Genomic DNA, 27757 nt, shown 5'->3' with positions numbered 1-27757 from the left:
CATTTATCACATAACTTCAGTATATGTTATTAAAAAACTAATAGCTAATGAATTTGACCGAACAACAAAATTATCTCCAATTACATCATAATTCGATGCTATGAAATAATAAGTTTGTTAAGAAGAGAAGGTGAGAAAATGAATATATCAACCCAAATATTCATACCAGTGCACAGACGGTTGCTGCAGTGATGCTTCCTGACCATGCAGGGACACTGTTTCCCTGCAAACAGCCCAGTGAACAGCACAGTCTTAAAAAAAAACCCCACAAAACAGTGAAATACATTCCTAGGAACGAAAACGTCTCCAATATAAATCCATTGTTGCAGTTTATCATGCTGATAGAAAAATGAACCACACTCGGGCAGAAACGCTTTGAACTGAGAAGCTAAATATTTGAAGTATGTTCTAAATAAGTCAAGGGGACTGATTATCTTGTTTGAACAAACCAGCTGCTGAACTCAAAGTTGTTTTCTCCACTGGAACGAGCCATATGGACTCTTGAGTCTTGCTTGTGTTCAATCAGATTTTTTAAACTTTAACTTCAACATATGTAAAAATGGCTTGATGCCTAGACTTAAATTTTCCAGTACCTATGCCTCTAAAAGGAAGATGCTCGATTTCCTAGTTAGGCATTCATATAAGAATGTAATAATGGAGGGCTTCCCTGGTGGCGCAGTGGTTAAGAATCTACCTGCCAATGTGGGGGACACGGGTTCGAGCCCTGGTCCGGGAAGATCCCACATGCCACGGAGCAACTAAGCCCGTGCGCCACAACTACTGAGCCTGTGCTCTAGAGCCCGCGAGCCACAACTACTGAGCCCACGTGCCACAATTACTGAAGCCCGCATGCCTAGAACCCATGCTCCGCAGCAATAGAAGCTACCTCAGTGAGAAGCCTGCGCACCACGACGAAGAGTAGCCCCCGCTCACCACAACTAGAGAAAGCCTGTGCGCAGGAACAAAGACCCAACGCAGCCAAAAATAAATAAATAAAATAAATTTATTTTAAAAAAAGGAATGAAATAATGGAAACCTAGAATGATAAGCTTTAGCATGAGAATGTGTAAAGAATGTGGACTGGGTTATTTTGATGGGTGGCAGGTAAACTATTTTATAAGAAAAAAGCACCTAGAAATGTCTTTTGTCAGCATAGAAATGCGGGGCACCTTACAGCTGTGAAAACCACAGAAATATCCTCCCTCCTTTTCTGCAACTAGTGTCCTCCCTCTCCCGCCTCCACGGCACTTACCACTCTTGAGGTAATTGCCTGTTCGTTCTGTCAAGTCAGGGATTGTTTCTCTCTTGCTCTCATTGTCTGGTCAGCTCCTGTCACTAAGTGCATTTGGGGACTGAAAGTTCGCTGTTAGGGCACCATGTCTTAGGCTCTTGTGTGTCCCCTTGGTAGGCACTCGTGTATTTTCTGAATCAAAAAAGAATTCAATCTTATTTCAGAATCTGTTTTGATATGTTTTCCACTTCGTTCAACCTTTACCTGTAGTCACAAAGAAAGGTCTCTCCCTTCGGCTTTCAAGTTAGGGTGACCAGCTGTCCCGTTTTGCCTGGGACGGAGGGGGTGCTCAGGACACAGCACTTCCAGCGCTAGAACTGTAAGAAAGTCGCCAGCAGTCAGGGACGAGTTGGTCACACTAGTAAAAGTGTACACCTGTTAAAGGTCCCTGGGGATAGAGTAGCATTTTCAGGCTTTAGAACAAAAGAAAACCTCAGAGAGGGAATCCAGTCATGAAGAGTCACCTGGCTCACATAGATAGAAGCTGGTATTATGATTATGGCTGGGGTGGGAGAGTAGATTCTCTGACTAGAGGGGGGGCACCCTGGCCTGTGAGTGCAGCAAGATGCGGCCTTAAATGATGGTTGTTAAGCCCGAGGATGACCAGAGAGGTGAACAGAAAATGCTCATTACCAAGGAATGTGCTTTGTGAGACTAATTGCCTCTCCTCTGCCTGGTATATATTTTATGCATGAACAACTTTTTGATTTAGAGATGGGATGGATAAAAAAGCTTTCAGTAAAAAGGAAGAATTGCCCTGAAAACCCTACCCAGATGTAGCTGCATTCAATTTAGAAAGGTAACATTGCGTCAGATAAGGGTCAGCCAGTTCAACAATGGTGAGAGGCTGAGGCTGTGACAGTGCAGGACCTGGATGTGTTGATGTGACAACGGAGAGTTGGCAGGAGCTGAGACGTCCCACCCCCAGCCAAGTCCCCAAGCCATCAATCTTGGTGGCTTAAGCTGGAGATCAAAACACAGTGAAATAGCAGAGGAGTCTCAGAAAATGTCTTATCATTTCAGATGGATGGCAATAAATATCCAGATTTGGCAGATGAAGGTCTGTGTGTTCTTTTGGTGCAAACTTGAAACATTTGCTCATAAATAGGAAAGAGAATTGGAGAGTAAGCTCAGCCAGAACTGATAAAAGTGGTTAGGAAATAAGAGCTTTAGGGAAAAAAAGGGTGCGTTCCCCCCCCCGCTTTTTTTTTTTTTTTTTTGGTGCAAGACAATATGGCTTATTCCCACCAATCTAACGTTTAGATTTAAAAAATAGAATAACTCTGTTTCTAGTACTGATAAAAAATAAAATGGAACCAACTAGCTGTTCCATCGTCCAGTAAGAAGTCTACAGAGGACTTGCTTTAAGGAAGAGATAATAATTAGCACTTGAATTCTTTATATGCAAATGGATAGCACTAACTTCCTCAAATCTTACTCATCCGATAAATCTATCAATGAAAGATGTGACATGCGAATAGAGATTGGAATCCACCCTTCTTTACAGCTTTCTCTCCACCTGTTCAATCCCTCACCCTCCCTGTTCCACACTTGGTCATTCACTGATTCATTCATTCACTCACTCATTCATTCGACAAACATTTATTGAGCACCTACTGTGTGTCAGGAGATATGCTAAGTGGTGGGATAGAACAACTAATAAGACCTGATCTCACACTCAGTTAATTCATCCAAAGTAAACCAGCCACCACAGACAGGATTGTTGTATGGAGTAGGATGGGCCTGGCAGAAGGGCATTGAGGGAGCTCTACACAGGTGTCATGGGCGTAGATGAGGGGCACTTCTCTGTGTTCGTCATAAGCTGAGGGTGTGATTATCACAAATTCGAGGGCTGGGACCCTTAACTGAATGAATGGCTGGCTGTGTTCTGAGGGGCTTTTAGCCTCAGATGAGAAAGAAAAGTTTCTTGTTGGAAGATCCATTAATGAAATAGGAAGGTTACCAGGCTTGGCCAGGGGCTGAGGAGAAGATTCTTTCTCCCCCATCAATCAGTGGGACGTGGGTGCAGCACTTGGCAGAAGCGCAGCAGCTGGGAGATGTTCTATGTCTGTTAGTTATCTGCCTCTTCCCCCCACCCTTCCCTTTACTTGCTTCCTACAAATCTATATATTTATATATGGCAAATATATATAACGTATTATGTATATGCTATACGTATTATCATATAAATATAGATACAAATACCTATATATTTATCAATCTATAGATTTATAGGTGTTCAGCTTTCAGTGACAACTTATGTAAAGTCAGATTAGTAGATGGCTCCTTAGAGAACTCTATTGACACCTGACAGAAGGTTCTGGAAGAAGATGCAGGCATCAGCGAGATCCTGTCTAATTACAGAGAATGGAGTTTGCATGATCATCGTGAAATAAATTTACTAGTTGCGAAGAGGCATCAGAGTGGTTCTCTTTGGAAGAAGGGGTGGCAGAGGAACAGCTGCAGCAACACCTGACCTGCAGGCCTGTTCTTTCTGAGTAACACAGTGCTCAAAAAATCAGTAGGGTGTGTATTCCCCGGTGTGCCACCGTCCCCACCTGTCCTTAACTGTCTTACTACCTTTATCCAGATAGATTCTGAAGAAACTAGGATCTGCAGACCGTGGAGTGTGGGAAGATCCTGGGCCTGGGAGGAAGGAGGAAGGAAGAGGGCGTTTGCTCCCAGCTAATCCCTTTCCTTGTCTAGGATCTTTTTTTTTTTTTTTTTTTTGTGGTACACGGGCCTATCCCTGTTGTGGCCTCTCCCGTTGCGGAGCACAGGCTCCGGACGCGCAGGCTCAGCGGCCATGGCTCACGGGCCCAGGCGCTCGACGGCATGTGGGATCCTCCCGGACCGGGGCACGATCCCGTGTCCCCTGCATCGGCAGGCGGACTCTCAACCACTGCGCCACCAGGGAAGCCCTAGGATCATTTTATTGTTGTAAAATTGGAGGTCATTTCCTATACCAAGATTCAGTAATTCTAGAGTCTATCTGATTAGAAAGAGAGAGAAAGAAAGAGAGAGCGAGAGGTTCATGATACGGTCATAAACCAACAGCACTGTGTTAAAACCAAAGCAAGTTATGTAATAGGATATATGCCCGGCTGAGGGATGGCGTGGGAGTTTGGAGTTTGGGGTGAGCAGATGTAAGCTATTATATAGAGAATGGGTAAACCACAAGGTCCTACTGTATAGCACAGGGAACAATACTCAACATCCTCTGATAAACCAGAATGGAAAAGAATATAAAAAAGAATATATATATATATATATATATATATATATATATATATATAAAGAAAAGTATGTGTTAAGCCGTCTTAACAGAAAACATCCATCAAATGAACGTATTTAGTGATGACCACTGGCATGGATTCTGCTTTGATAGTGATGTTCGGAAGGTGAGGTCTCCTGGTTCCTGCCTGGAGAATCTGTGGGTCCCCGTCAGCTAACCCTCCCCTGGACTGTGCCTGCAAAGTACAGCCAGAGGATGTACCTTGTGTACTTTGTGTCACAGACCTGTGATGTGTTTCAGGTCCCTCCGGGTCACCCGGCCTGAACGGCTTGCATGGTTTAAAGGGTCAGAAGGGCAGCAAAGGCGCTTCAGGTAAGAGAAAACCCTTTGCAAGAGGCTGAACAGCAGGCAGGGGACCACGAGAGTCCGCTGGTATTTCCTCCCTTCACAAAATTCGGATGCGAAACTAGGACAGTGGTTTAGCTCAGATTCACAATGTTGGAACTGTTTTAAGTGCTGGTGATGACATATAAAAAAGACACTTGAGAAAACCCAATTTAAGCAGGAATGGTTGGTTAACAGTGCCTTTTGTTGATACTGCTTGTGACTGTCTATTAAAAATACTCTGAATAATCGCTTAGGTGGAGCTAGCTTCCAAAATGTTACGAAGAACCAATAAATAGTCGGGATTTGGGGGTATTGTTTTGTTTTATGTATAGTCGTGCCAAGTACAACCACGTGGGTCTAATTAGTACTTCTAGCATCCTTCAATAGCCTGCTGCTAAAACAAATTACCTGAACAAATTGCTGTTATTTTTGATACCACAAATAGGCTAATCATCAACATCTTAGCTTGTTCCAGTATTTGGATAGAATGCACATTGGTTGCATTAGTTTCTCAGGAAAAGAGCTCGCAATCAGACAAGATAGCTGGAATCAGACATGCAGATTTGGGGGCTGTTGGAAAAGGATCGGATTGCTGTGCTGCGTGGTGTGAATCTGTTGTTGAGGAGGGACAAAACCTTGATACGGTTTGGAAGGTCAAGAAGTAATTTACCTCACTTAGGATTCAGTTAGCAGCTCTTCCAAATAGCCTGGTAAAACGTGTGGCCTCTCCAAGAAACCAGTGAAGTTCTGCCTTGTCAGCGTGAAACTGCACATTCCTTCTCTTTATTTGCCGGTTTCCACCTTAAATTTCAAGCCAGTTTATTGACAGTCACTTATCGTCGGATCTCATTCGTTTCACTCTTTCCACTGTAGAGGTTGAAGGGTCAGTATTGTCAGTAAGCTGTTGTGTTTTGAAATCTGGGAAATAACCATAAAATAAATCAAAGGTATGCTGGACAAGTGTGACGGGTCATAAGACAGGAGACGGCGACCCAGGAAGGGTGTGCGGCCATCTGGGTCACCGTTACAGCCAGTGTTGAGCCTCAGCAGGACCGGCAGCATCCCTGTCACATGACTATTTAGAAGCAGTTCCTTTCCAGGCCCCACAGCGGGGACACACCAGGAGAAGATGCAGTGCTAATGCTGTTTTCCTCGTTAAGGTTCCCATAAAACGGGCCCACCTGGTCCAGTGGGAATGCCTGGGCCAAAAGGCGAGACAGGAGACCCCGGGAGCCCAGGAATTTCTCCTCCAGGACTTTTCGGAGACAAAGGTCCCCCAGGTCCCCCAGGTAAGAAGCAGCATGCTTTTCCCTTCTCTCAGTAACTAAATCCAAGCCTTCCAAATGTAATGAGACTAACAACTGAACATGTCCCTTCTCAGGGAGACCTGGACCGCCTGGTCCTGCAGGTGCCCCAGGAAGAGCTCTTAAGGGTGACATTCCGGACCCGGGTCTGCCTGGAGATCAGGGACCTCCTGGCCCCAGTGGTCCAAGAGGTATGAGAAGAATCATGGCAAAGGATGGTGATGCCCCTTTCCTTAGATGCTGCCAGCTCTGTAGGGATGGAGGAGCAGAGAGTGGCCGAGTAGAAACACCTTAGCAGCCCCATCGATTTGGCAGATGGAAACAGGGCGAGTGTGGGCAGTGGCGGGCTCCCAGGACCGGTGCTTAGGCCCCTCACACTTCTGTTTCAACTCCATCGGACCACCTCTGACTCAGAGCAAGCCTTTTCCGTTGTCGGCTCGATGCTGAGCGTGAGGGTGCAGGAGTGACAAGCAGGAGGCCATCACGTGGGTCTCAGCGTCCGCACAGAGAGCACTGCTTCTGGCCCAGGGTGACAGGACCCAGGCCTGACTCACACACAGGAACAGTCTCCTCATGTGCTGCTAACGTTACGTGTTGTTCCTCGCGTCACTTCTCTGGGACAGACTCTAGCCAGTCAATATTTAACAAAGTAAGACTGGACCAGAGATGGTCAGGGGGTTGGAAAAAGACTGTGGCTCAGTGCAAGTTTTGGCCAACTGGCAGGCGATCACATTCCTACTAGCTCACAGAACGCTTCCAGAGAGACAGAAACCTTAGAATCTTCAGCATTTTAGTAAGGGTGGGATAAACATGTAGCTCTCCTTTACACTGAGAAGAATAAAAATGCTCAAAAATGTGCTGAGAAGTTTAGAAGCTAAGTAGGAATTGAATTGGGGCTCAATTCCCATGTGTAGACTCTGGTTTTCAAATAGGATTTTAAATTTAATTGAGCAGATATTCCTTTTTCATCAGCCAGATTTTCTTAAAAGCCTATTGTCTCTCTCTCTGTCCACCCATCCATCCACCCATACATTCATCTACCCATCTGTCCATTTACCCATCCCTCCATCCATCCCTCCATCATCCATCCATCCATCGTGTGAAAGCAGCAGGATGGCAATGCAAGACAAAATCATAAACTGATACCTGCCAAAAGGAGCGGCTCTGAGAGGGAGGGAGGCTTTGCTTAGCTCATTTTGTCTAACAGTTACTAACAGACTATTCACACCATTTCTCAACTTGGGCTCCAGTATTAGACATACTGTTTCACCTCTGATACTACTGACTTAGTTATTCTAATTCCTTGCATCCCTTGCTTGTAAGCCATTAAATTCCTTTCCTTAAGAAGCTCGCAGGCAGCCAGCATGCACATTTGACTGAAGGAGTCTTTTTTGCTTACTCTCTGTGGTCAGGAATACCCGGGCCTCCAGGGCCCCCTGGGAAGGTTGAACTTCTGAAAGGTGAACCAGGTGACTGTGGTCTGCCGGGGCCTCCAGGTCCCCCAGGCCCACCAGGCCCTCCAGGACGCAAAGGCTTCCCAGGATGTGATGGAAAAGATGGCCAGAAAGGTATGCAAGTAGTTCTTTAGGTAGTACTGGATGACTTTCATTATTTAGCCCTTAAGGGTCTGGGGTATGCACCACTATGGGGTATTTCTCATTTCCTGTGGAAATAGTGACTACATTTCCAAAATGTCCTGACTTTCCCAGAGTCCTAAAATTTGGGTAATAGTTGGACAAGTAAGAAGAAGAAACACAAGTTCATCTTTAGCCCCTAATAACATACTTGATAATCTTCTAGACAAGAACTAAACAATAGAAATTTAATGCAAGCTACATATGTAATTAAAAGATATAGTAGCCACATTTTCAAAGTAAAAAGAAACAAAAGAAATTTTCATACTTTATTTTATTTAACATAATATATTCAAATATTATTTTAACATAAAATCGATATGAGTTATCAAAGGGATAATTAGGTCTGGCTGTACAAACCTAGTTCTTGTCCCAAATAAGACACTCCTTTCTGCTGCTGAAATCTGGTGTGTATTTTACACTTACGGCACAACACAGCTTGGACTTGCCAGTTTCAAGTGTTCAGTAGCCGCATGTGGTTAGTGGCTTTTGTATTGGACAGTTCAGTTTTAGACTGCTGACTTTGTCTTTTTATAATCACAAAAGAGTCTCCATTACTGAATTCCCCCAGTATTTAAGGCTAAAATATTTATTTTAACTAATTTTTACCTAACTGCTAATGTTTGGGGACCTTAGTTTTTGGTTACGAGAATTTTAGAGAATTATGAGGTTCATAGGACATTTTGTTGAGAAGAGACCAATAAAGCTTATCCATTTTACCTCCCTTATGTCATAAATAAGGAAGCTTGATACCAGAGAAGCAAATGTTGGGCTTCCCTGGTGGTGCGGTGGTTGAGAGTCCGCCTGCCGATGCAGGGGACACGGGTTCGTGCCCCGGTCCGGGAAGATCCCACGTGCCGCGGAGCGGCTGGGCCCGTGAGCCATGGCCGCTGAGCCTGCGCGTCCGGAGCCTGTGCTCCGCAACGGGAGAGGCCACGACAGTGGGAGGCCCGCGTACCGCAAAAGCAAGTGGACTTGGGTTGGGATTCCAGGGAGGGCTTCCCTGGCGTGATCTGCACGCTACAGAATGAGGAGCACTTGCTGGACGGGGGGAAGGAACAGTATGTGTGAGGCACTGAGTGGCTGGTGTGGCTGAAACTGAGAGAGTGAGGAAGAGGGGCTGGGAACTCAGGGTCGGTGGTCTCCAGACAGTGGAGCATCTTTCCTTATTTTTCCTTTCCGTCGCGGTCCTTTGACTGTCTACAGAGAAAGTTCAAGATGACTGGGCTCTTCATTCTAATTTAGTTTTGTCTCGGTCATGGAACAATATTCCTTAGTCCGGTTGATGGATAGTTATGTTTCCTTCAGACAGAGGCAGCTCTTCTCCACCTCGCAGAAGAAAGTTGGGGTCTATTCTGCACTCTAAGGCTGGCTTTGCCCTGCATTTTGCTGGAGTGAACCTCTGAATTCAGTCCATTGAGCTGTCATTATCTTTATATTGCTTCCTTCTAGTGCCCTCCTTTTCATGTGTTTGTTTTAGGACCAATGGGATTCCCGGGGCTGCAGGGGCCACCTGGAACTCCTGGGCCACCTGGAGAGAAGGGTTTACCTGGACCTCCAGGCAGACAGGGGCCCTTGGGTCCTCCAGGTAAGCTTCTAATGCCTAGTCATCTCCACCCAGCAGCCTCCATACAGTGTTTTGTTGAAATATTTACGATGAGGGTCATCTTTCAGAAGGTAATTATCCTGAAATTACCAGCAAATTCTAATAAGTTAAGCTTTTTCTGATAAAGATTATGTTTATCTCAGGCTGCACTACAAAGTCGCAGGTTTGTTAAACTTATTTATTATCAGAGCAAGTAAGTTTGAAAGTTAGGAGTTGATTTTACATGTACTATTTCTAAGGTAAATATCCATAAATCTGTGTTCCCTCACACAGGAGGCAAAGACTGATTTGATTATTGTATGTGAAGACTGTATAGTCAATTCCTGCCCCCAAATTCCCTCCTATCGATTCTCCTAGATGTTTTATTAAACTTTTCCTGTAAAGTACATTAGTTGCTATGAAGATGAAAGGCTATTCGATGTAAGCTCTGTAGACAACAGGTTTTCATCAGAGAGTCAAAATAAGCAACGAAAGGGTTGGAAGGGCAAACAGACGTGTATTTGAGATTGGCAGAAGTAATACCTTTGAAGATCCTAAATCAATACGATGACAGTATGGTGTCAGTTCAGAATATTTTGCAGTCTCGTAAATGAGCACTCTAGTCCAAAGAATGAGTACACTGCACTGCTTTATGATGGATCACAGAACAGCATGATAAAGAACTTATACTACGATTCATCTCTTATTTCCTTTCTGTGCATAATCTACAAAACTAGGCAAATTAATATGGAATTTTCAGAAGCCTTCGAATGGACGGAATTTCTACATACATTAAATGGGGGCATATTTGCCGTAAGAATTCAACTCGAATTTTATCTTGTGCAAGGGAGTTTCACTTCAGGACTTTCTAGATATGAAAACTCCATTAATCATAGATGTTCTTGTCAGGAACATTGATGTGGACTTTTTATGTAAATAAGATGCAGCCATTCTACTTGTCATTTCACTTTTGTCCTAATTCACACATTTATAATCTCTTTCTGCCGTATGAAAATCGTTGTGTGGCCTCATTGTTTGGACTTTGGATCTCTCCAGGTTCCAGAGGTAAGCATTGCTATAAGATGAATCATTTCCTCTAAATCTCATTTGCAGTCATTTCCGTACTTGCCTTTTTCACTGTATGTGTGAGTGCAACTTTGTTGCATTTTTTTAGATGGGGTGCTGTAATTATATTAGGTTTTAATGCCTTTGCTTCCTCGTTACAGATATGGTAACCCCATATTAGAGTGCCCCAATGCTGAGCCTCATTACAGGTTGTCAAGGCGGCGTAGAGACTCAGCTTATAGAATTTCAATTCAGGCACAGAGTATGAGTGCTTTCTCTGTGAAAGGCTATAGTACATACCAACGCAGGTTTCCTTTCTAAATGCTACAATATAAATACAGAGAACGTCCCTAAAATAAGTAGCATCAACAACGTGAAAAGCTGGGTCCTTACTACCGGTAAGGGGCTGTGACGAGCCTTTCCCATCACACCCAAAGTCCACCGCCAAGGAGCAAGTTTCTTTGTGTGTTAGAATGAAAATGCCATTATTCTTTTCAACTAAGTGTTCACTCAATCCTCCACAATGCGAAAGCAACATATGATTTTGTGTCTGGCATTTTTAAAGAGAATAAAAAGAGTTTCTCAAAAGAAGAAAAGAAAAATCGTGGAAGTGTGCATTTCTTCTTTCCAGGCCTCTGTTATTAACCCTAAGGAACGTTGCCCTGAATACAGACACCATTTATTATTTTTAGGGCCCTTACAAGAGATACCTCAGCCCCTTTCTTTCAGCTTCTGGTTTGTCAAAAAGTAAAGAAATGCAAAATCAGAAGTTTAAGAAATCCTGCTATTTTAAATGTTTATATTTTTTAATTACTATTGTATATTTAATGAGTTTCACTTCAGTCCTTTTAGTGTCTCTCTGACTGTATATATAAACTCACTGGAATATAACATCAACATCCTAAACGTGAAGTACCAGCCAAATGCCCGCCCATCCTCCACTAACCTGCTTCCTCCCCTCTACCCTCACTGGTGAATTCCCACCATAATGCACCAGATTATCCAGGGAAAGTAGGAAATACCTACATGCATCTCTCTCAAGTCCCTCAGAGCGAAAAAGCCAAGTTTTACATTAAACTGTATGTACTGTAAAAAGGTCTCTAACTTGGTGTCACTTGTGGTTTCACACAATATTTTCGAGGAGTTTAAATTCCAAACAGCTTATAGGGTTCTAGTTCATTTTTCCACAGGCAGAGTAAGTACCGTGTAGACTACGTTGTCATTGTGGCCAGGTTTTCTAGGATTTTCTCACTGCTTTATCACTGTCCTTAAAATTATTTTGCACATTTGTATGAATTTTAAGAAAACCATAAGTAATCAATGATGTGTTTTACAATATGTTGCGTTTCTTAGAATTCACCACGTAGGTGTTCAGAGTTCTCAGGGAAGGCATTATGGGGTGCGGGTGAAGAGGGCAGTTTTGGAGTCAGGATGTCTTGGATTTTTATGTAGACTGTGCCACGTAGTAGCTTCGTGACCTTAGGTATGTTGCTTATTTACCTGAGCCTGACTTTTCTTCCCTGTAACCTTCTAATGACAGCAGCACACACACACAGGCTGGGTGGGAACATTCACTCATAAAGCACTTAGCACGAGGTCTGATGCGTGATGACGCATCCAGTGTTAGCTGTTAGCATTGTGGCTTAGGGTCATTATTTCTTTTTCCTTGTGGAATGTTTGCAGGGTGACTGAATGAAGATTTAGCAAAAAAAAAAACCAAAACACAGTTTTTAGAGCTGTGAATGTGCCCAAGAAGAAAAAACATATTAAACCTTTAGGGCAGTGGTTCTCTAAGTGAGATTCCCCATGTCAGCACCATCAGCTTTACCTGGGCACATGTTAGATATGTAAAATGTTGTCCCGCACCTCCAGACCTACTGACTCAGAAACTCTGGGCTCTAACAAGCCTGACAGATGATTGTGATGTGCTGACGTCAGAACTGCAGCGTTCCGGTGGTGCTTCTTAGCCTGGCTAATATTGGAATCATCTGGAGAGTTTAAAAAATTAGTAATGCCTGGGTTCCACCCCCAGAGATTCCTTTTTAATTATCTAGATGGGATGCTGAAAAGCTCTGCAGATGGGATTATTGTAAAGTCAAGCTTGAGGGCACTGCCCAGGCCACATCCTATACCAATGAGACCAGTATTTCTGGAGTGGGACCCAGAAATCAGTACTTTTATAACTCGCCTGGATAATTCCAACGTGCACTCGAGGTTGAAAGTCACTGCCTCAGTGCCTCTAGCAGTCCTGAAATTGTCCCCTTGAGTAGCAGACACTCTGGAAACCCAGGTGGCTGCAGTGTAGACTGATGAATTAGGGTGATGTTAAGCTGAGTATGAGGAACACACCGGGACCTCTCCCCATGCCACCTGTGGCCAGCTCCTGGTAAGAAACGGCCCAAAGATTGCGAATCCTGTGAAGGTCACCACGTGATCGCTGTCATGGCTCATTTTCACTATTTCATACTTCTTTTGCTTTCTCTGAGATCCCATTCACTCACTCATTCAGGCATTCAGTCATTAACAGAAAGCATTCTAGAAGTTTTCACAGTGACCAAGACAAAGCCCCATCTTCACAGAGCTGACATTGGATGCTTGAAGATGCTCGATAACGTTTCAGCGTAGTGTCAGAAGCCCATCCAGCTCGAGACGGCAGAAGGACCTGGTTCATAAGCAGTTGAATCCCTCACACAGGTGGTGATTCTAATTGCAGGTGAACCTGGGCCCCCTGCAGACGTGGATGCTTGCCCCCGAATCCCGGGGCTTCCTGGGGTACCAGGCCCAAGAGGACCAGAAGGAACCATGGGGCTCCCCGGAATGAGAGGCCCCCCAGGACCAGGTACGAACCTCACACTGATTGTTTGTTACTGGCAGCATAGGTTGCTGAAATGAAAATCTGGGTGTTTGCTACGTAGCTTTTTGGTATGGAGCCGCAACAACTAGTGGGGATGAAGCAGTGGAAACCTCCTTCCCCTTAAACATCTTCTCTGCATCTGTCCAAAGGTTTAATCATGTAGTAACGGGATCGACACATCCCTTCTGTTGTGATGAGGAACGCCTACTTTAATCTTTTACTTGGGGGCAGCTTTTGGGCATGAGGGTTTTATTTTTTTTTTTTTTGCGGTACGCGGGCCTCTCACTGTTGTGGCCTCTCCCGTTGCGGAGCACAGGCTCCGGACGCGCAGGCTCAGCGGCCATGGCTCACAGGCCCAGCCGCTCCGCGGCATGTGGGATCTTCCCGGACCGGGGCATGAACCCGTGTCCCCTGCATCGGCAGGCGGATTCTCAACCACCGCGCCACCAGGGAAGCCCGGGCATGAGGTTTTGAAACCTCTTAGCACCACCGAGTAGATGCTCTGTGTGTAGTCATTATTAGGTGTTGATTTGACCTTGAATTAAAAACAATTGAATTGGGACCCAGTGGAGCAGAACAGCCTACAGGAAGGGAGAAGGAGGTGTATCACTTGGAAGAGGAAAAGGGAAGAGGGGGAGGGTCACGATAAATTATGGCAAAGATCGCGTCATTCATCTAACGGATCTGAGCATTGCTCAGTCATTGTCAGGGTGGCAGGATTCTTATTTAAGTATTTAAACCAAGCCATTCCTTTAAAAGGTGCCCTCCCAATGGTTTATTTTCTCTTCATATATCCCCATCTCATTGGGTAATTTACAAAGAGATTAGAGAGTTTAGGCTGGTCATCTAGAGATAACTTATCTTTTTAGACCAGTGGCAGTGCCTGTGGTTCTAGATACCAAATTCTAGAAACAAATGTGCAAATTAGCCTAAGAGGCATGAAACCGTTCCTCTTCCTGGCTTTCCCACTGCCCAGCTGTGGCTCTGGCTCCTTTTGGTTCAGGGCCAAAGAAATTGGAAGTAAAACCGAATTTTGCACCACCTGTTTTTGCTTGTGTTTCCCCAAACTCAAGTAGCTAAGGACCCAAGAGATGTCCCGGTCCGCTGGAGTCTGTGTAGTTCTTGGGTGGCATCCCGAACAGCTCTGGAGCCTTGTTTATGTTAGTATGGGGTTCTGTTGTTTGTGTTTGCTGCATTGCATCTGCGTTTGTGTAGTCAGTTAATTGAGTGTGGCTGGGAGCAACTTCCTTTAACGGCCCACAGGCGCTGGGAATTGAGAGTAGTTACTTTTTTTTTTTTTTGGCACTCTTTGCATGAATAAACCCTTAGTCAGTCAATAAACTCATCACTCAACCTTATTTTAAAACCAAGCTGCCTTGTTGTGTATATATCTGCAATATTGAGGGCTGGTCCCATCCCCCCTTTAAAAAATTAACTTTCAAGTAGAAGATGTGGCCTGTAATGGATTTCTGCAAATTCATTTCAGAGAATACTTCCAGACCCCCTCTACTCTTTTTTTTTTAATATTTATTTATTTTTGGCTGCGTTGGGTCTTCGTTGCTGCACGCGGGCTTTCTCTAGTTGCAGAGCGCGGGGGCTACTCTTCATTGTGGTGCGTGGGCTTCACATTGCAGTGGCTCCTCTTGTCGTGGAGCACGGGCTCTAGGCGCGCGGGCTTCAGTAGTTGTGGCACGTGGGCTCAGTATTTGTGGCTCGCGGGCTCTAGAGCGCAGGCTCAGTAGTTGTGGCGCACAGGCTTAGTTGGTCTGCGGCATGTGGGATCTTCCCAGGCCAGGGCTCGAACCATGTACCCCTGCACTGGCAGGCGGATTCTTAACCACTGCGCCACCAGGGAAGTACTCCTCTACTCTTTATAAAATGCAGTACTAGGTGTTGTGGGCAATACAGATGTGAATGAGATGTGGGTCTCACAGCCTCATGGTAGACATAGCTGGCAGATCATAAGTAATTCTAAATAATGGGAAATTATAATTCGTGTTTTGAAGGAGTTTCAAGCAAAAGGCATTAGGAAAACGGGATGGGGAGAGGTAATTCCAGCCTGGAGGATTGCGGGACTCTTAAGACCCCAGCAAGAGCTGGCATTTGAGCAGAGCTTGTAAGGAGAGATTGGACTTTGAGGAACCAGAATTGTCCAACAGGGAGATGGCAGGAGCGCAGTTGGGGCAGGTTGGCCTAATAATCCAGAAACTGAGAACCGGCTACATCTTTGCTGCTCAAAGTGTGGTCTGAGGACCAGTGGCAACTGAGGCCACCCCCCAGACCCACCTAATTAGAATCTTAACAAGATCCCCGGAATATTTGTATATACATTCAAGTTTGAGAAACCCTAACTATATTATATGAATGCTGTCCTCAAAAGAGTCAGCTAAGGGTGATGCCTTCTTGAGTGACTCTGTCCTAGCTCTAGGTTAAAGTCACCTGGAGGGGCTTGAAAAAATATTGATGTCCAGGGCTCATCCCAGACCAGCAAAACTCAGAGGGAGACAGGGCCCGAGCATCAGTGTTTTGAGAAAGCTGCCCGGATGACTGTAGCAGGCAGCCAGGGCTGAGACCCATTGCTTCACCCCAATATCATTAGAGACCAGATAGGTAGTTGGGTTCACCTACTGTGGTGGCTTTGGAAAATAACCGAAGACAGTGACAAAGAAAAAAATCAAATGGGCAAATTCTGCACACTTTAACTTAGTAGTTATCTTGGGCACATAAAAGATTCTCTCTGCATAGATTGTGAGCTTCTGAAAGAGGGCTGACTGTCTCTGTGGTCCAGGTGTGATCACCTGTCATCTCGAATTCCTCCTGACTTGGGGTCGGATGGGCTTATCCAGCCGCAGGTGGCCGCAGAACGGCCGTCTCTGGCTTCCTGTGCCCTCTCCTTACTGATGCCACTGACCCTGCCTGCTGACAGTGGGGACACCCCGAGGCCACCGTTGTGCCACAGAATGTGATTGTTATCTTTAAAAAAAAAAGTGCACAGTCCTTCCCGGCAAGCATCACCCACTTTCCCCAGCCGTCTAACAGTGTGGGCTGCACTGCTCTGTGGTCCAGCTTCCCTGGAGCTCCTTTTGGCCCTGCTGTGTACCCGCTCCCAACCCACTGCTTTCTGTGGGGCCCCCTCTTCTCTGATACAGCCCCCAACCCAGCTCCTCTTGTAAAGAACCCTCTTTGCCAGCAATGTGTTCCCTGGTCCCCTCTCCCTGTCTGCTCCCACTGGCCACCCTAGATGCATTGGCCGTGCTATCCAGTTACTGCAAAGTGACAGGTATATTCTAAGGGTCTAAAGTGGCCCAGCCGTGATGGACTTGCGTCATCTGTCCTTTTCTGAAGGCGATTCTTTCAGCAGGGTGTGTGGGGCTGTAAAGACCACCCCAAGGTTGGTTGTGAAGGATCAGCTGCCCCTGCAAAGTACCACTTTCGCTTAAAATGACATTGTGGTTTTCTTCCTGTTTTCCCTCAAAACCTCTTTCATTGCTAAGCTGATTTTGTATCCAAGGGCTGCCGCTGAAACCTACATAGAGAAAAACGAAGTTCTGACTCTTTGCTACCCAGTATGAGTGGGTAATGGCCACACTAAGTAAAACTTGAGTCTGTTAAGAGCTCTCGATCACGGAAGGTCTAATGCTTCTCTACTCACACATCTCTTTTATTTTTTTGCGGTACGCGGGCCTCTCACTGCTGTGGCCTCTCCCGCTGTGGAGCACAGGCTCAGGATGTGCAGGCTCAGCAGCCATGGCTCACGGGCCCAGCCGCTCTGCGGCATGTGGGATCTTCCCGGACCGGGGCATGAACCCGCATCCCCTACATCGGCAGGCGGACTCTCAACCACTGCACCACCAGGGAAGCCCCACACATCTCTTTGATCTACAACTTTTCCTTCCTGGGTGGCCCTCAAAGGCTGAGACTTCCTGTGATGAACGCAAAAGCGGTTTCCATTCTGGTTTGAACTGTCACTGCCTAATGGACTTCCCCACATCCTGTTGGGAGCGTTTATCTTCTAGTCAACACGTGACTCTCTCAGAGGAGGGACTCCATCCAACATTGCTGGGCTTTTAGTCGTAGGTCTGTTCTGTAAAACAAGTTCCAAGTAGAAAGCTCTGGGTACACAACTCGAGTTAACAAAAGCCTTCCTTCCTGACTCTCAGAAACGTCATCTGCTGACAATTTCCCTTTGTCTTCCCCTAAAGGGAGCAAAGCCTCTATTGTAACATCTGGCAGGGAACTCTTTTCCAGACGGGGCGGTGAGCTCGTCGCACGTCCATATTTGGGAAGGAATGTCTGCTGCCTTGTCTGTGATATGCCCATTGCTTCACTGTCTCATTAGCCCTGGGCAGCCCTTTCCAGGATCGCACAGTAGCCACGTGTTGGAATCACCTCGTTGGGTGGGAGAGAAAAGAGTGCTCTGAGCTCACCATGCGGCCTTAGGTTCCTTCCGAGATAACGGATATTCTCTTCGAATAGATGCACCAACTCGCGTACCGCAGCGCCATCCAGGAAGAGGCTTCTGCCCAGTTAGACAGGGGAGGGCGTCCCTCCCCTCCATGGGGAGGAGAGGTTTCCTTTCTCACTTACTGAATGGTGACCATGTAAGAAGTAGTCCAGGCACTGCAGGACGTTCCAAGAGAATTTGTTTATGATCCAAGAGGAGACAGAGTGACATCACAGCACCCCGAAAGCCAGGAGCGCCCCCGACACCCACGCTGAACGTAGTGCGACCAGCGTCGGGTGTAGGGGGGGTGGTGGCTGCTGGATGTGGGATGAAAAGAGGAGGTTTGTGGGGGCCACTCTGGCAGGCGATGTTAGGACGAAACGTAAAGGCAGTGACGTTTGGGGGGCGTGCACTTCAGATGGCTTTAAGGGTGCCTGTGTGACAGTGGAGTCGAGTGAGATGTCTGGTCCCCTGAGTACGGCAGGCCCTATGCCACATCCTCAGGTGGCCCCCGCTGCCTTGAAGAACACGTCCCGGCGTGGAAAAGAGGGGCAGCTACTGAAGTGAGCCCTCTTGGACTTAATGGTTGGTTTTAGGCTAATTTGTGGCAGAGAGAGGGATTGGACAGAGAAGACTGATCGAGAAAGGGAGAGAGGGAGAGAGAATAGAGGTAGAGGACAGAGACCTTGAGGGACTCGTGATTCAGGTAATTAGGGGAAGGGCTGCAAAGTGCCCCGCAGGCAGGGACCAAATCTGCTACCCAGACCAAAGGAGATCGTGGCTAATGAACTTATGTCGTGGGCCAAAAGGAGCCAAACACTTAAAGAACCGCTCGAGTCTCAGTGTGACGGCTGGCCGCCGAGGCTCCAGGGAACACGCCTGAGCCCTGGTCACTAAGCAGGGTCTGGAGATGGATGGTGCAGCCTCTGCCCTCGGCCTGCCAGGCCTGTTTCCTCACTACACGTGGTCAGCACCATGGCCTTTCTTAGCCTGCGTCTCCCCACTGGTAGCCTGGCATGTGGGAGCACCTCGTCACGTGGCTCCTGTGAAGATTGAACTGGATAATTCACATAAAGGGGTAGCACCTTGTAACCCTCAACAAAGAACTGTTGTTAAAAATTGCTGCCCTGGGCTTCCCTGGTGGCGCAGTGGTTGGGAGTCCGCCTGCCGATGCAGGGGACATGGGTTCGTGCCCCGGTCCGGGAAGATCCCACATGCTGCGGAGCAGCTGGGCCCGTGAGCCATGGCCGCTGAGCCTGCACGTCTGGAGCCTGTGCTCCGCAGCGGGAGAGGCCACAACGGTGAGAGGCCCGCGTACCGCAAAAAAAAAAAAAAAAAAAAAAATTGCTGCCCTTGCTTTAAATTTAACCTGACTTTCAGCTAAATGCTATTAAGTTTTATTCATTCCTCCATTCAGGCTTCCAAAAAATTATTCTTAAGGAAAATATTTAATTACAAAAGCCAGATGTGTTCAATGTTAAAAACAACAACAAAAAAAAAACAAAAAAAACCAACCAGGTCAAATATACAAGACTATGAAGAAAATGTGAAAATGTCTCACTCAACACCTCGCTGCTCTGGCTTCAGATCCTGACTCTGCCCATTAATGATTCATTGGCCTTAATTGATCAAGTTACTTGCTCTCTTAGAGCCTCAATTACCCCCACTGCCAAGTGGAGACAGTATAACCCCAACTTCAGGTAGCTGCAGGGATGGAATGAGCCAGTGCTGCTTGGTCCAAATGGGAGGCCCAGGGCTGACACGAGGAATCCATGCAGTAAATCCTAGCCTAGTGGGTGTCACATTGCTGTCATCATCACCATTGTGAAATTCCCTGCAGGGTGCAAAGGAGAGCCCGGGCTGGATGGCAGGAGAGGCGAGGATGGCCTTCCAGGGTCCCCTGGGCCTCCGGGACACAAAGGTGACATGGGAGAAGCGGGCTGCCCAGGAGTACCAGGTAAGGAGTTTCGGTTTCTCTTCTTTTCCCTGGCACAGTGGATCTAAGACTGTTTACAAGATCCCCTGGCCTCTTAAGCATTTGCCTTAGACATCCACTCACCAGGCTTTAGGGAGACAAAGCAACAAGAACAGAACAGGATGTGTCCTCCACATTTTAACTGATACTCGACCATCATAAAAACAGGTCAAGCCATTATTTTCCCAAAACGCTGTACATTAACCTAAAAGGCTCTGCCATTTCCCCAGGTAAGCCTGGCATTGGCTGTGTGACTGCCACTGAGAGGCTGTGCTGAAGATCCTGGGGACAGCGGGGGTGGTCTCACATCTACAACTGACTGAATCACTTGGCCTCTGGTTTTCTGAGTTCATTCATCTTAGCATACAGCCATCAATCAACTTATATAGAATACAAGGCTGTTCCTTAAGAAAAATATTTGAGAGTGGGCCTTGGATGAGCAGAGATAAGGCTCTACAGAATATAAATTTGAACTATAACACACTAGGCAATATGTTAGGGCCCAAAGGCTCCCAGATACCCTCTCATCTTTGGAGAGTATCTGTCTGCCAGTACCGGGTTACTAATGAGAAGCAGGTGAAGGGGTGGGAGAGGGACTGAGGACGGGGCACTGCAAGAAAATGGAAGCTGCAGTCCAAAAGCAGCAGCTCAGCTTCGGCTCTGTAGAAATTGTTGCCATGTAGAAATGCGGGCTCGACGTTCCCTACACTCTGCTTTTCTAGCCGGAAATCTTAACTCATCAGATCTTGGTAAGTCAAACAAAACACATGAGCACGATGCAGTCCGCGAGCTACCACTTTGTAACTTCTGGTGTATAGATGAGAAGAGCTGCCAGTCTTCCAGAAACAACACATTTTTAAAACACCGTTTGATTTCAGAGTCTAACCTCACCTTTTGCTTTTGGCAATTAGAAGTAGCCACGGGCCTTCTTCCATGGGTCAGCCCTTTAGAGATGCCAAAGGAGAGGCTCCTGCCCACATTCTGTACAACCGTTCATTTCCCACCAGCCACTTAAAGGGTTCTAGAATTCGGCCCTCCTTCCGCCTCCCTCCCTTATAAAAGAAGAGCTACAAAGCCAAACATATGGATTCCAAGCCCTTGTCCTTCTTAGAATGGAACTGACGATATGGCAGAACAATGGGACAGGTCTGGGAGGTGTCAGAAAGACTAACTTTGAGATTCGCCTTTTCAGAGAGCAGGTTCCCAGTCTAGTCGGAGGGGTCTGGGACATCCTACATGGGGTGTGTCATTCTAGCTCTTTTCTTCTCAGCACTTATCACTTACTAAGTATTTCACAGTTTACCTTTCGATTATGCTTACTGTCATTTCTCTTCTTTGAGTAAAACGTAAGCTCTAGGAGGCCAGGGGTTTTCATCTGTTTTTATGCTAATGTAAGACAAGCAGCTAGAAGTTGCTTGGAACAGGTCCTTGCTGGTTGAGTTGTTGGTGTACATTGCAGTTGTGTGAGGGGGACTTTCCTCTCTGCTCCCTGAGTACTTAGCACAGCAGCAGACGGGGTGGTGCTAAGAATGCTTGTTAAACTGAACTCGCTAAATGGCCTTTATTTATTGGTGTTTCTTTATTCCTCCAGGCCCTCCTGGGCCCGTGGGGGATCCTGGGCCCGAAGGGTTCGGCCCTGTATACCCCAGTGGCTTCCTCCTGGTTCTCCACAGTCAGACAGATGGAGAACCCACCTGCCCCGCGGGCATGCCCAGGCTCTGGACCGGGTATAGTCTGTTATACCTGGAGGGACAGGAGAGAGCTCACAATCAAGACCTTGGTACGTAGCTGGCACGCGGTCACCCAGATTCATTGCTTAAGAGCAAAACTTTGGGGTTAGTTTTACGGATTCATCAACATCTTAAACGATCAGTCATCTATGGGATTTTTTTTTTCTTTTTCAACTACCATGCTAATTCTCAACTAATTCTGTTAAACCTATGATCCTGAGAGGTGCCAAAGCAGCTCATTCTGGCTATAGTTATTATTATCTGACTACTTATTATTAGTTAAAAAAAATAATTCTTAAGGGTAACGCTGATATAAAGTACAATTTTTATTTCTCAGTGTGAATGATTTGATCAGGATATGGTTGGTTCCTGAGTTTAGATGTAAAATGGTACCCTGGTGGTTATATGGTGTGGCATTAGCCAGCATCAACTCCTCAACCTACGCCAATTTTTAAAATTGAAATACATTTGACATATAACATGGTGTAAGTTTAAGGTGTACAAAAGTGTTGATCCGATATATCATAAGATGATTCCACTGTATCGATAGTTGCCACCTCCCTCGTATCACATAACTATCACTTCTTTTTTGTGGTGGGAATAATTAAGATCTAATCCTTAGTAAATTTGATGATTAGGATGCAACATTGTTGTCTATGTTCATTCCACTGTGCATTAGATCACTAGGACTTATTTATCTACTGTTTGCAAATTTGTACCCTTAAGCAACATCAGAACTTTATTCAGGGAGTTATCCTTGGCACTACCTGTCAGTTTTCAATAGTGGATTTGTGAGCCGCAGGAACTGATTTTTAAGCCGAGGGTTGAGTCCCCCCGCCCCCTGGGTGCTGGCACTCGTGGTCTCCCCGAGATAGTGGTGGCTGGAGTGGTGGGTGCAGGAGGGCTGTGCCCACAGGGACAGTTGGTGTTAAGGTGAGTCTCGTCACGGCTCTCATTGGGCTGTGACCACCCCCCTCCCACCCAGTCCATAAGGGTGGTGAAAGGGTGCAGGCCTAGAGGGGCAGCTACTTACATGTGTACCACAGGTCACCTCCCCTGCCCTGGTCTAGCCAGAGCCACCATGGCCTCACTCTGCAGAGCTCTGGGAATAAAATCCAAACTCCTTAACAAGATGGACAGAGCCCGCATCCTCTGGTCTGATTTACCTTGGGATGCCCTTGAGACAGACCCAGACCTGCTCTCCCCACCTTCCCCCCAGTGAATTTCTTTGAGTTCTTTGAGCTCCATGCCCCCTTACTACCCCTGGCCCTCTTTACTGCTGTATAACTAGGCCTTTCCTTTGAATGGTCACCACCATCTCCAGACCCGGCAGATCTTTTTCATAATTCAGTTCCTAGCGTAGAGTCACTTTTTCCAGCCATCCTTCTTGTAAGCCCCAGTGCCTCCACTTCTCAGGGCTTGTGCTGCTGTGTTCCCAGGGCCCGTCTGCCCCTCCCGTTCCCCCATCAGGCCGGGCTAGGAGCTTCTTGAAGCTCTCGGGGAAGAGCTGTGCTCACCTCTCCCTCCAGCACCCGGCCTACTGCTTGGCTCCCGAGAGAGTGACAAGTGGCCGAGGGAACGCGGGCTGGCCCGAGACCGCGGAGGCGGCCCAAGTGGTCAGGGGCACACCGTGCTCTCGCCGCCATAGCAGCAGGCTTTGGCCAGAGCCTCCCGATGCCAGACCGTGTGCGCGCAGATGGGCCGTGTCGGGGAGGCCGCTTCCGCACCCCGCACGCCATGCTGCTGCCTTCCCTCCCAAGGCCTGGCGGGCTCCTGCCTCCCCATGTTCAGCACGCTGCCCTTCGCCCACTGCAACATCCACCAAGTGTGCCAGTACGCCCGGAGGAACGACAGGTCCTACTGGCTGGCGAGCGCCGCGCCGTTGCCTATGACGCCGCTCTCGGAGGAGGAGATCCGCCCGTACATCAGCCGCTGCGCCGTGTGCGAGGCCCCCGCGCAAGCCGTGGCCGTGCACAGCCAGGACCAGTCTGTCCCGCCGTGTCCGCGGGCCTGGAGGAGCCTCTGGATCGGGTACTCTTTCCTGATGGTGAGCCCCTGCGCGCCCGCCGTCCCTAAGCCCCCTTCCGTCCGGGCTGGACCGTAATTCTGAGAGTCCTGTGCAGACCGGACGGCAGTAGGACACGGGGTCACGAAGGCCACCACAGATTATAGCCTGTGGAGATGCAGGGCCACTCTTTTTTCTTATTGTCCATGTTTTTTTTTTTTTTTTTAAACTTTGGTAGAATTTGGAAGATGGGTTTGCATCAGCCCTCAGCGAAAAGTGGTTTATTGTTGCATGCACACCCCTCACGTCTCCCGCGCCTCCTTTCCTCAGCAGATTGTAGTTTCTCCCTCCTGGGATGATTTTCAGGGAAAATGTAAATCAGGCCCAGACCTCGGCGTGTCACTGGATGGGTAGGGGGTTGTCTGCAGATGTCTGAGCCCTAATTCTCTCTTGTTGTCCGGGTAGCACACAGGCGCTGGGGACCAAGGAGGCGGCCAGGCCCTCATGTCACCCGGCAGCTGCCTGGAGGATTTCAGAGCTGCACCGTTCCTTGAATGCCAAGGACGTCAGGGAACTTGCCACTTTTTTGCAAATGAGTATAGCTTCTGGCTGACAACTGTGAGACCTGACTTGCAGTTTTCCTCAGCACCCTCACCGGACACCTTGAAAGAAAGCCAAGCCCAGCGCCAGAAAATTAGCAGGTGCCAGGTCTGTGTGAAGCACAGCTAGAGAACCCGCCGCTTGTCATCAGGTCACCAAGAGAAATTTGCTAGGAGGCGAAGGCATCCTAGGCTGTGCTAAGAGATTCAGTGGTGCTCATCTTGGACTCCTGGTTTAGCTGTTCCTTCTGTTTCGATGTGGTTGTTCCCACAGTACTGTAATCCCTTCCTCCGTTTGGGACAGATTAAGCAAATGCTACACGTATGGATTTGTTTGGACCTACCAACCTACATGAAACCCGGATATTCTTAGCTGGCTTTATTTAAAAGTATGCTAATTCAGGGGAAGGCAAATAGATGATACAAATTACATTACTGAAAACGTCATTCATTGGTTAATAGCAACTCAAACAATTGAAGTCAATTACTCTGTAATACAGTGGGCTTCTGGATGGATTTTACAGGAAAAAAATAAATAGGCCAACAAATGAAACTAGAAAGTAGAGATTTCCTACGTTTCAAAATGATTTCCTCTGTAATCTGTTTTTCCACGCACTTTAATTGTAAAACTATGACCCACGGAGATTAAACAAAAATCCACACAGCCAGCCTGAAGAGTTCATTTCAAAGCAGAATGAATCATTATGCCAGGAAGGACCACGGTCGCTGTATTCCAGAGATGCGACATTAGCATAAAACACATCACAGATGAACATAAAACATTATGTTCTCTTCTGCATTTTTCAGAGAACAGAAATGCCTGCTTTGGCAACCCTTTGGAAAAGTAGCAATTATGGAAAAATATACGTCCAGTGAGGGATTAAGAGTCGAAAAGCTATTAATGAATATTAAGGCAGCGATTCACAAGAATTGACTCCCCACTGCCGTCAACTTCCAAACAGACTGCTTTTGCCCAGTCGGGGTCTGGCTTGTCTTCCAGTGTGCGTGCTAATGGGACTGGAGCCACATGGGGCCATGTTCACATAAAGCATCCTGTTCCCCTCCCTGGGGGCGCCTGCAGAGCTGCCTCACAGAGAGGGCCTGCAACGGACACTTTCCCTCCATCCACATAATGGCATCTCATACGGGGAAGTGACAGAGCTATCATTATGCACTTGGGAGAAAATTAAGGGCCGACTTAATTAAACTTAGGTAAGAAGATTCATTTAAGTCATCATCACCCCATGCCCCCAAAAGACCTAGCACTCTTTTAAATGAAACAAAGATAACCTACAACTTGAATTTTATGTTCCTGTTATTGGTTTTTACAGGAGCATCCTGCTTTTCTAATCTTAAAAACATTCTTACATTTTATATCAATCAGTACGAGAGCAAAGCAGCAGTCTGATATTTGGCATTAACATCTTCTGTAAAAGCTTAGAAGATATGTCACTTTATAGTGAGTAATTTTCTGTATAGCAAAGGATAGGTTTTCTATTTTGCTGGGAATTCAGTGGTCTAATCCTAAAAGTTAGAAGGCTTATTGGAAAAGATTTCTAGGAAACTTGCCTTCCTTATTTAAATAAATGTTATTCTAGAGAAAACTAAAGAAATTTCTCACGAGAAAGTGACATTCATTTCAGTGCTTATTTTCAATGCACTTAATAATTAGGAAAAACTCAATTAAAACTTTGTTTATAAGAAATGCTTTCCTTGGCAAACATTGATTGGGAGTGTGCACTTACATGCAGAATATATTTCAAATGAATTTTGCTCTGGGGTGTCCCCCGGATGGGGGGACAATTTATTTTAAGGCTACTTCCTGGTAAGAAGAAAAAATATACATTTTAAGAGGAAATATTGTCTTGATGTACCAGAATATTTCCTAGTTCATTTGACCCATTTATTAATTTTTTGAAACTCTCCTATGGCATGCTAAATATTTGGTATTGAACCCAATTTCAACCTTGTTTATAATTACAATTTTGTTGCCACAAGTTTTATCATATATTATCAAAATTCAAGCCTTCTAAAATTTCATCATGTTCATTCATGAAATTGGTCCGAGAACACTTTCTGGGAAGAGGTAAGGGTGATCGATGGGCCATAGGAAACATATCTTGCTTGCTATTTTAAACACCTTAACTTTGGTATTAGAATTATCTTAATAAGCTGGTCAAATAAATTTTGAAATAACAGCCCGAATTAAGTGGGCACGTTCCTGCACAGTGAGTCCTCCACAGTGAGTCAGCCCCCTCCTGAAAAATAGCTTACTTTTCCATAAACTGAAATTTCAGAAATAAGATTTGAGAGATGTGACAATGAGAGAAGACTCTTCATGGAAATGTGATATGACTTAACTCATGCTGTAATCTGTATTCCCTCATGATCGTCAACGCGTTCTACTATAAAATCACCTCTACAGAGTTTGTGTACCTGTTATTGGTGCTTGGGAAAAGAGGAACAGAATGGTCCACTAAAACTGGATTTTATCAAGGATTTTATTTTGAGCCTCTTAGAGATGATAATAAAGCAAATCATTCTGTTTTCCAGGAAATTACATTAGATCTGTGCTTCTATCGGCTCACCAGACTAAAATGATAATAGTTACTTTTATTTGGTGTGGCTGCAAGAATAGTGGAAAGATGTGCCTTTAGAGTTGGTTGAATCCAAGCTTCAGTCCAGCTGTCACTCTCCAGAGGTGTTACCCTGGGTGAGTTATACCAACTCCCTGAGCCTCATTTTCCACATTTACAAAGTGGGACGTAACACCTACTCTTGCATTGAAAATTAAGTTAGATTCTATGTCCAGCAGATAGCAGACCTTGTATATTTATTATGGTCACATCTTCTATTTAAAACAAGCTGTTTAATATGAAAAATATTTCTTGGGATTCTTTACATAGTAGAATTAACATAAGGATTCTCACAGGGCATATAAATCACTGATTAGAATTATTTATACCTGGCCAATTCTTAATGTCTTTGGGAATGCTGTTTTATTTCAATTCTCAAAGTTATTGTACCACACACACAAAACTCACAATTTCCTGCAGGGTCATTATCAGGAAGTTCTGCAGGGAACAAAACAACTGACATTAAAAGTCGGTACTCTGCAACTGTCACTGTTATTATCTGCCAGAGACTCTGCATAATGCATTTTCGACCACCACGGCTGGCTGCCACATCTGTGTGAAATGCTTGAATTTTATGGTGCTTAAATATTTAATGATTCATAGGAAAAAATGTGAAATGTGTCTGATAAGTTGCATCCCTTTCTCTAACCTAGGGTTGTAAAGTTAAAGACTTTCAACGTGTAAACTTTGCAAGATGCCTGACCTGCTATTGACATTGAAATTTTGTATTACAATTTGTAATATCACTTATTACGTATAAAAATTCTGCAGTGACCTCCAAAAACAACTGTGTTTTATCTGGTGCATTAATTTTCTTTCAAGCCAAAGTGAGTTTACTACTTAACCTACCTTGTAATACAGCCTACCTTGGGTCTGGCTCAGTAGGGAAAACAGGAAAGGTTACACGTGGTAGAGGTGCGATCTGCAGATGGGAAGAGCATGTGAGCAGAGTGTGGAAAGTGACCCCCTTGGCTTGGGAAAGCGTGGGATTCTGAAGCTCCTGGAAGCACTGT

The 27757-nt window shown here is 45.9% G+C and overlaps 1 protein-coding gene across 1 annotated transcript in view; it reads left to right on the top strand.

The window, feature by feature from the left end:
* COL4A4 (collagen type IV alpha 4 chain) overlaps positions 1 to 27514 on the top strand; it is a 138487-nt gene extending 110973 nt beyond the window's left edge. Inside the window, exons 38-47 of the mRNA XM_082841199.1 lie at positions 4827 to 4898; positions 6074 to 6202; positions 6295 to 6408; positions 7630 to 7785; positions 9332 to 9439; positions 13215 to 13340; positions 19640 to 19756; positions 21366 to 21554; positions 23265 to 23551; positions 23975 to 27514. Of these exons, the coding sequence (XP_082697325.1) occupies positions 4827 to 4898; positions 6074 to 6202; positions 6295 to 6408; positions 7630 to 7785; positions 9332 to 9439; positions 13215 to 13340; positions 19640 to 19756; positions 21366 to 21554; positions 23265 to 23551; positions 23975 to 24238 (1562 nt within the window). The 3' untranslated portion in view covers positions 24239 to 27514. The remainder of the gene's footprint in view (positions 1 to 4826; positions 4899 to 6073; positions 6203 to 6294; positions 6409 to 7629; positions 7786 to 9331; positions 9440 to 13214; positions 13341 to 19639; positions 19757 to 21365; positions 21555 to 23264; positions 23552 to 23974) is intronic.
* Positions 27515 to 27757: the final 243 nt, after the last annotated feature.

Source organism: Leucopleurus acutus (assembly GCF_964270905.1).
Source record: "Leucopleurus acutus genome assembly, chromosome: 6".
Lineage (NCBI taxonomy): Eukaryota > Metazoa > Chordata > Mammalia > Artiodactyla > Delphinidae > Leucopleurus > Leucopleurus acutus.
This window is presented reverse-complemented; position numbering and strand designations above follow the sequence as displayed.